At 23.3% G+C, this 9,427-nt stretch overlaps 5 protein-coding genes across 5 annotated transcripts; 4 read left to right on the forward strand and 1 right to left on the reverse strand.

The window, feature by feature from the left end:
* Positions 1 to 54: 54 nt before the first annotated feature.
* DICPUDRAFT_159974 (uncharacterized protein) lies at positions 55 to 2,950 on the reverse strand (the record flags this gene model as incomplete). The annotated part of the gene is made up of 3 exons (XM_003294849.1): positions 55 to 79; positions 120 to 863; positions 903 to 2,950. 3 exons carry the CDS (start codon positions 2,948 to 2,950, stop codon positions 55 to 57), a joined length of 2,817 nt encoding a protein of 938 aa, XP_003294897.1.
* A 755-nt stretch (positions 2,951 to 3,705) lies between these two features.
* Positions 3,706 to 4,014, forward strand: DICPUDRAFT_12282 (uncharacterized protein; the record flags this gene model as incomplete). The annotated part of the gene is made up of 1 exon (XM_003294845.1): positions 3,706 to 4,014. A coding segment is annotated over one exon (309 nt), but the record flags the coding sequence as incomplete, so codon positions are not given.
* Positions 4,015 to 4,599: 585 nt separating this feature from the next.
* DICPUDRAFT_85339 (uncharacterized protein) lies at positions 4,600 to 7,539 on the forward strand (the record flags this gene model as incomplete). Its single annotated transcript, XM_003294846.1, has 2 exons — positions 4,600 to 4,939; positions 5,018 to 7,539. The coding sequence occupies 2 exons, from the start codon at positions 4,600 to 4,602 to the stop codon at positions 7,537 to 7,539; spliced, it is 2,862 nt and encodes a 953-aa protein (XP_003294894.1).
* Positions 7,540 to 7,775: 236 nt separating this feature from the next.
* DICPUDRAFT_13707 (uncharacterized protein) lies at positions 7,776 to 8,137 on the forward strand (the record flags this gene model as incomplete). Its single annotated transcript, XM_003294847.1, has 2 exons — positions 7,776 to 7,859; positions 7,928 to 8,137. Coding segments are annotated over 2 exons (294 nt in total), but the record flags the coding sequence as incomplete, so codon positions are not given.
* A 256-nt stretch (positions 8,138 to 8,393) lies between these two features.
* On the forward strand, positions 8,394 to 8,684 carry DICPUDRAFT_159977 (uncharacterized protein; the record flags this gene model as incomplete). The annotated part of the gene is made up of 1 exon (XM_003294848.1): positions 8,394 to 8,684. A coding segment is annotated over one exon (291 nt), but the record flags the coding sequence as incomplete, so codon positions are not given.
* Positions 8,685 to 9,427: the final 743 nt, after the last annotated feature.

The following is a 9,427-nucleotide window of genomic DNA, read 5'->3' on the forward strand; positions in this document are numbered from 1 at the left end:
GATTAATGGTGTCATTATTATTATTGTTATTATTGTTATTGGTTTCAAGCTGAGCTATTTCTTGATCTTTGATGAGGAGCTGTTGATTTAAGGACTGAATTAGATTGTCTTTTTCTAACTGAACTTGCTTGGTATCTAATAGCTGTCTGTTTAATTCTTGATTATCTTTTTCTAATTCTTTTAATGCAGAGTTAAGTTCTGATTTCAATTGTTCATGATGACTTAATTGCTCTTTTATTTGTTCAATCTCTTGATAAAGTGTTTTAGTTTGCTGAGTTGAATTTTGTTCATATTCTAAAAGTTCTTTTTCTTTTAATTCATTCAATGATTGCAATTTCTCTATTTCATCTTTTTGTTCATTGATAATATCTTGAATCTCTTGTTTTTGCTTATTTAAAAATTGGATAGTATTTTCTTTTTCATTGATAAAATGTTCATAAAAGTCTTTAGTTTCTTTTTTAATTTGATTAATGGTTTCTTCTTCTTCTTGCTCTTTTAATTTTTGCTCTTTTAGTTTTTCTTCTTCAATCTTATCTTGTTCAACAACGGAGATGGTTTCTTTTTCACTTTCACTTTCTTCTTCTTCCAATATTAAGCTAATCTTTTTATCTAATGGTAAACTTTCCGAATATTCATTATTAAATTTATTTGATTGTAAGTGATTATTAATATTATTACTATTATTATTACTATTATTATTTAATAAGGTGTCATATTTTGATTTTAATTCTTCTAGTTCTTTATTTAATTCATTATTATTATTGTTTAATTGATTAATTTGATTTAAATATTCATCGCTATTGTTTTCTTTTTCAGTTGATGGTGGTTGATCTATTATTTCTTGTAATTTATCTTTTAATTGGCTATTATTATTATTTAATTGATCAATTTGGTTTAATAACTCTTGATTTTCTTTTGATTTTTGATCTTCAATTTGTTGATTTTGTTCTTTTAGTGATTCTAGTTGTTCTGTTAATTGGCTAATTTGATTTAAATTTTCTTCAATAGTGCCATTTTGATTGGATTGTTGCTTTTCATATTGTTCTTTTACCAAGTTTAATTGATCCTTTAATTCAGTGTTTTCACCATTTAATTGATTAATTTGGTTATCTAAAGCCAATTGTTGTTGTTGATGTTGTTCTTTTAATAGTTTCAAATCTTCTCTAATTTGATTATTTTCATCCTTCCAATAGTTGATGCTGTTATCTTGATTTGATTTCTGTTCATTAATTGATTTAAGCTCTTCTTTTAACTCATCATTTTGTTGATTAAGTTGATTAATTTTATCAATGTTGTCGGTATCTTGAGCAGATTGTTGTTTTTGTAATGATTCTAATTGATCTCTTAATTGATTATTTTGTTCGTTTAATTGATTGATTTGGTGAGCGCTCTCTTCTTTATTTGTATTTTGAAGTGATTGATATTGATCTTTTTCTAATTTTAATGATTCTAGCTGTTCTTTATATTGGTCGATTTCATTATTATGTTCTTTATTAATATTATTTTGATCTAATTGGTGTTGCTCTTTTAATGATTCTAACTGCTCATTTAATTGTTGAATTTGTTGATTTAATTGGTTAATTTGTTCCTGACCACCACTGTGAAGAGATTTTTGTTGTTCATGATTTTCTTGTAATGATTCTAAATCTTCTTTTAGACGATTGTTTTCATCATTTAGTTGGTTAATTTGGGATGTAAATTCTTGATGAATATCCTGCTTTTCTTTTTCTTGTTGTTGCTTCAATGATTCCAGTTCTTCTTTTAGTTGATTGATGTCATTTTCATATTGGGAGTTGTTTTGAAGAGGATTATTTAATGATTCTAATTGATGTTTTAATTGATTATTTTCTTCATTTAATTGGTTAATTTCTTCAGCTCTTTTGTCTTTAAGTAATTCTAATTCTTCTTTTAATTTGTTAATTTGATTTTCATATTCAGCATTGTCGTGTTGTTCATTTTGATTATTATTATTATTATTATTATTAAGAGAGTCTAGTTGATCTAATAATTCTTTATTATCTTGATTTAATTTTTCAATTTGATTTAATAATTCCTCTTTATCGCTATCTTGTTGTTTTAATGATTCTAATTGATCTTTTAATTGATTGTTTTCATGATTTAGCTGATTAATTTGATCTTCGTTATTAGATTGAGCCAATTGTTGTTGATGTTGTTCTTTTAGTATTTCTAACTGTTCCATTAATTCTTTATTTTGTTCATTTAATTGATTAATTTGGTTAATAAGCTGATCATTATCAATATCATTTTTAGTTTGATCCATTTGCTCTTTTTCTTGTTTTACTGATTCTAATTCTTCTTTTAATTGATTAATTTGAGATTTAAATTGTTCTTCATTACTATGATAACCAAGTTGTTGTTGTTTTTGTTGTTGCTTTAATATTTCTAAATCTTCACTTAAATTGATAATTTCATTTTTATCATTTTCTGAATTTGATTTTATTTGAAAATTTTCATTTAATAATTCGTTATATTGATTTGTTTTTTCTTTTAATTCATTTTCAATTTTAATACGCTCTTCGTTAAAAATTAACTTTTCTTGTTGAAATCTAGTTTGAAGGTTTTCTTCGATTTGATCTTTCATTTGAGCCAATGTTTTAAAAGTTTGTTGATTTTTTTTTAAATCATTGATCTCAGATTGTAACGAATCAATAATTGCATGGGAAGTCTCTTTTGATAGTTTTATCTCTTCTTGTTGATTATCAAATTTCTTTGTTTGCTCCAAGTATTCTGACTTTAATTTCTTATATGTTTCTATAATAGTTGCATTTTTACTCTCATGTTTTTTGATGTGCAAAGCTTGTCTTTTAATAAATTCGATTAGCTCTTCTTTATTTGCAGTTTCAATATTAATTGTAACTTTGCTTGGCGTTGATTGCTGTTCGTTCTGTAAATCTGCTGAGCTTTTAATTGGTGTAGATGGTGATGACATTTTATATATATAATATGTATTATAAATAAAAATATCACACACTACAACTAACAATATTATTACAATTTAAAAAAAAAAAAATAAAAATTAAAAAAAAAAAAAAAAAAAAAAAATTTAAATTAAAAAAAAAAAAAAAAAAAAAAAAAAAAATTTAATTTTAATTTTTTTTTTTTTTTTTTTTTAAATTTTATTTTTTATTTAAAATTTTAAATCTTTTCATTTTTTTTTAAATCGTGTTTATTATTTAATATTTGTTTTAACTATATAAATATATTTATTTAAAGGAATAAAATGCAATCAGGTACACGAGCCACAATACCACGTGAAAGACAAGGTTTTGATGAAATTGAAACTTTTTATCTTAAATTGTTGGTGGTAGAATTTATCAAACGAAACCCACTACTTAGTAGAGCTGAATTGGCTAAAAAATTCAATGAAATGGAATTATTCAATCAGCCAGTAGGCACAGATCGATTGGGTTATATATACCGTTTGCTTGGTATTCGAACACCAATTTATAAAGATGTAAGTAATAATTGTATTATTTAATATATTTTCATGAAAAAATATTTATTAATTATTAAAAATAGATAAGTAAATTTACAGATGAAAATTTGGCCAACTATCGTGAATTTCTCACAATCGCCTGTAGTGTTGATTGGGACCTAATTTATTTCTTTGATGAGTGTTCTTTTTGTTCAAAAGAATTGGTTAGAAATACATTTGGGCCAATATATCGGGAAGGAGACCCATTTGAAACCTATAATGGGTTCTTTGGAATCAGTCACATTGGCGAAACATTTTATAAACTTAATGATAAACCCAATACTCCCGAAGATTTAGTTCATTTTCTTGGCCAGTCTCTTCAAAAAGGTTTTTTTCCACCAGGTTGCGTTGTCATTTTGGATAATGCACCACTCCATGGATATATTGAAATTATTCCCGCTCTTATAGAACTATTTAAAGCAAGAGGCTGCACTCTTGCCTATCTCCCAACATATTCGCCAAAACTAAATCCAATCGAACTTTATTTCTTTTATATTAAAAGGAGGTTTTACAACAAAAGAGTGATTAACACCAAAAAATCTTTTTTGGATCAATTGATTGAGTATATTGAAGATGTTCCTTTTGAAGTTATCCGTTCCTACTATTTTCATGCTCTTGGTTTCTGGTACAAGCGTTAACTCAAAACTCACTTCCATTGATATGTGTAATATTGGGTGTATTTTTAGCAAAAATTAAAAAAATAAAAAAAAAGAAAATTTAAATTTTTTTAATATTATTTTAATTATTTATTATTAGCTTCAACCATATAAATATAAATATAAATATATATTTTTATCATTATAACAATCATAATTAGCATCACAATAAATAATGTAAATCATTCAGTTCCCAAAATAGGTATATCTAAATATATTTTAAAATTTTTTTTTATTATAATAAAAAATACATTCGTTTTATTTTAGGTAATTATATCCTCAATTATTGCTTGTTATAAGAAATTTATTTTATTTTATTTTTTTATTTTTTTAATTTTTATTTAATTATTTCCAAAAATTTTAACAAGTTTTAATAATAAATAACAATATAATAAATAATAATACAATAATTTAATAATATAATAATAATAATAAATTTGTATATTAATGGAACTAATAAATTATTTTAGAATTAAAAGTTTAATAGAGGTATCAATAACTGAAAGATTAATATATATATTTAAACACCGATATAAAGTTGAAAATAGTATAGAATGGGTCAATAGCAGTGATAATGCCAATTATATAATTGATTGTTTAGAAGAAGATATTTTCGAAAATTTTACACTTAAAGAAAGAGAAGTTTTAAGAATGGGCATTTTAGAAAGGTTTTCATTCAATATTTTAATAAATTTATTATTATATTCAAATTATCAAATTATCAAAAAAGAACTTTTAGGAAATCAAAATGACTTAATAAATTCAATTAATATTGTTTTAACTAATAGTATGTAATTTTATACTTTTAAAATAATATTTTTATTGATAAATTAGAAAAATATACTAATTTCTTTATTTTTTTTAGTTAATAATTTTAAAGAATATAAAATCTGTGAAAAAAATTATGTTGGCTTAAAGAATATTATTCAAGAGACTATTGAAAAATTATCACTGACCAATAGTGATATGGAAGAATTGACAAAACCTTCGGAATCTATGGTGGAAGAGAATAATCAAAGGGCAAAGGATTATATTGCATGGGGCAACGAAAATATGAAAAATGGAAACTTTAATGGTGCCTATTCAGAGTATAACAGAGGGTTAGCGTTAAAAGAAATACCCACTGATATCAAAAGTATCTTGCATTTGAAATGTGGCATTTCCTTATTCGAGTTGGCAAAAGAGTGTGGTTCTGGTCTATTAAATGGTATCATTTCAACTGATAACAAAGAATATGAATATATTATCAAATCGAAATCACATGTGGTCCAATCAATTATTTACCAACCAGAAAAAGGAAAATCATATTTTAGAATGGGTGTTATTTTGTCAAAGCTATCATGTTATGAAAAATCAAACGATTTCTTTGAATCTTGTTTGCTTTTACAATCAAATGAACAAAATCAAACTTTAATTGGCAAAATTATTCAAGAAAATAAGGCAAAGTTATCAGTAATTAAACGTGCGTTAAAGAATAACAATGGCGTTGTAACCAGAGATTTTGAAGAAGAAACTTCAATTTTATTAAATGAGTATTTTAATTATTCCAGGTTAGTTAGTGATAATTTCAAAGAAAAACTATCAAATGACTTTTTCAAATCATTCCATCGTGTTGTTCAACCAGACTCTTCAAAATTATTTGATCTAAGTAAGGACATTAGAATAGCTATTCAAGCAAATATCTATTTACAAGTATCGGAAATTATTGAAAAAATCGAAGCCAATAGCCCTCAAGATAAAGAGCCATATAGTCTAAGTGAATGCTACAGCATATTAAAGAGATTTGTTGCAAGTGACACCAAACTATCCGGTCCATACTTTTTAATTGTAAAGTCATTAGTCCACGACCAACCATCCATCAAAATATTAAATACAAAATTAATTTTGGCACTAATAATGAAGATTACAACATTTCCAGTTCCATTTACCAATGTAAATTGTTCCGATTCACGTACTCAATATAAACTTTCAAATTTTGATGTTGCCAATATGAATGAATTTTTGGGTTCAATTTATAAATTTGGTGGTTTAAATCAAGATATCGATATTGAAAAGGCAAAATATTATTATCAAAAGTCAATTCATATATGCCAAAATTCAATTATTCCCAACTCATTAAAGAAAGACTATGGCTCTACAGCAAATGCATATTATTCAATCGGCTTTTTGGGTACAATTAGGGAACTTGATAATATTTTTAAAGAAGATGATTATTATTTAAAAAACTTTACAGAAATAGAAAAATCATGTTTATACTGGAAAATGGGATCAGAACTTTTACAAACTCAATATTCATCAAGATGTTATGAAAAATATTTAAAATATTCAATTATTATTAATAATAAAGAAAAAAAAGATAATATATCAAAGGATATAAACATACCAATTATAAGAAATATCGATTTATCATTAGAAGAAAATATTAATAGTTCAAGTTTATTTTCTAAAGAGTTATTAAAGGAATATGCGCAGCCAATAGATTTTAATAATATAAAAGAAATAGTTGAAAATAATACCAGTGAAAATGAATATGCATTGGGTTTATACAAGGTCTATTCAAGTTTCAATTGTTTCATATCATCATTTCAACAGGTAAATGAACTGGAATTAGAAAGAAAGGAATACCTTATGGAAGAAAAGTATCAATTAATTAAAATATTGGCAGATCTATACTGTAAAATAGATTATTTATATGTTTTAAGAGTTCCACCCGATTTGATTGTATACTTTTCAAATTTTCTTGACCGGTTAATCAAAGAAAAACCAAATGACCAAAGAGTAAATATATGCTATATTGGATTCAATCGTTTTAATAAATTAAAATATCAAGAGTTACTTCAAATAATAGAGTTATCAGCACCATCCGTATCGTCATCAGAAGAAAACCCAATCGAGTTTTATTCGCAGAGTTTTCAAAATCAATATAATGAAGCCTTGGCATACTATTCAGTTATTATTCACTCAATGAACAATCAAATAGATATGGGTCTAAGGAAAGCACTAATGTATGAATTGGAATTTGTAAACTCTTCATATATTTTTAACTTTTTCATTTTTAATATATTATTTGAATTTGGGGAACAGAAGAGTATCACAGACAAAATCTTATTTCATCTTTATGAAAATGGCCAAGAGTATATAATTAGTAATTTATCATCTAGTCATCCCTATAGAATCCATTATTTAAATTTAATTTCAATTATTTTATTTAATCAAATTCAAAAAAAAAAAAACCAAAATCAAGACTATCAATCATTAAATGAAAAATTAAATGAAATCAATTTATTAATTGATAATTATAGTAATTTAAAATCAGTTTTCTTTTTAAGTGTACATAAAGAAAAATATTACCATTCAAAATCAATTTTAAATAATTTATTAAAATAAAATTAATAATATTTCATATTTCTATTTTTATTTTTATTTTATTTGAAAAAAAAAAAAATTAATTTATTTTTTTTAAATTTTTATTTATTTCCACAATAAAGAATATTCATAAAATATAGTTTTATATTATTAATTTAACAATGTCTACAATAAATAAAAAAAGTAAAAATAAATCAAAAATAGATCAATTAGCTAATGAAAAAAATACTTCTCAAAATAAACAGAAAAAGGTATTTAAAACACCCACTTCAAGATCTACTCAAGCAGGTCTTATTTTTCCAGTATCAAGAGTTGATAGATTATTACGAGAAGGAGGTTATGTAAGTATGCTTGAAAAAAATAAGATTTAAATAATTATTAACATAACTATATTTTAATCCATTAATAGGCAAAAAAACTTCAAAGTACTGCTCCAGTTTATTTAGCTGCCGTTTTAGAGTATTTGGTTTTAGAAGTTCTTGAATTAAGTTTAAATCTTTCAATTTCACAAAAAAGAAGCAGAATTTCACCCCAACACATTAATTGGTCTATTAATAATGATCTCGAATTAAATCAGCTTTTTAAAAATGTTACTATTGCTTTTGGAGGTGTTTTTCCACAAACTATAATTTATCATAGCAAAACTTCCAAAAATAAAAAATCTTTAAAAGAAACAAGTGGAAAATCTTCAAAAAAAACAATAGAAAACCCAAACAAAGAAAACTCATCCCAAAGTATTTAAAATGTAATTCAAATAGGCTAAATAATTTCTATATTAGGTTTTATAATTAAAAAATAAAAAAAATAGTACTATCTTTTTTTAAATTCATAATAAATTTTTTTTTTAATAAATTTTATTTTTTTTAAATTTTAAAATGAAACCTTCAAATATAAATAAAAGAAATATAGAAAATAAAGAAAATAAAAGAAAAAATTTCAAAAAGTTTTCAAATTTTATTAAAAGAAAATTAAAACTAGATAATAGATTTGAGTATATTAGAAGAGATGTCGCAACTTTTTTTTCTGGTGTTTTATATTATTTAATTAAAGAACTATTTATAATTTCAATCCACACTTTGGTTTTAAACAATAAAACAACAATTACTCCAAGAACCATTTATTTAACAATTAAAAGTGATGAAGAATTTGAAAATCTTTTAAAAAAAGTAATATTCACAAACATGGGCATCATTAATAATAAATAAAGTTTATTTTATTTTTAAAAGTATATTTATAATTATTTTATTTAATTATTTTATATATTTATTATTTAAATTAAAAAATTATTGAGTTATTAATATATTATGATGCAAAATTTTTTTGGTACATTTATTTTATTTTATTTTATTTTAACAAATTATACATTTTCCTTTATTGGTTTCATCGTTTTTGAGTTTTCTGATAAAGATTTAAATGTTTCAGTACCTGCTTATACAAAATTCGTTTTTAAATACTTGTAGAGATCAATGACAATGTTGTAGTATTGATAACTAAAGCCTTTAGCTCATCTTTCAATTTGTAAAACCTATATATATATGTTATTTTGTGAAATTATAAATAAAGGTGTTGATTTGAATTCTTGTTTTACTAAATCTGGTTTATTATAGTCTTATTTTGTGCTAAAAATGTTGATTTCAAAGTCACATCTAAAAATCACTTGTGGTTCATATGCTGCTTCTATAATTACTTTTAAGTTGTTCATAATAAGGCTTATATATTAATAATTAAATAAGCTGATCCATTTTTTCTTCTAATACACCCATTTGAAAATACTATTGTGAAAGCTTTAATTTATAAAAGTTTAGTAATATTAAAATTAATTTCAATATTTTAAAAAAAAAAAAAATTAATAAAAATTTTTTTAAAAATAAATACATATATAGTTATTGATGTTTTATAAAAAGATAAA

Source organism: Dictyostelium purpureum (genome assembly GCF_000190715.1).
Source record: "Dictyostelium purpureum unplaced genomic scaffold DICPUscaffold_657, whole genome shotgun sequence".
Classification (NCBI taxonomy): Eukaryota; Evosea; class Eumycetozoa; order Dictyosteliales; family Dictyosteliaceae; genus Dictyostelium; species Dictyostelium purpureum.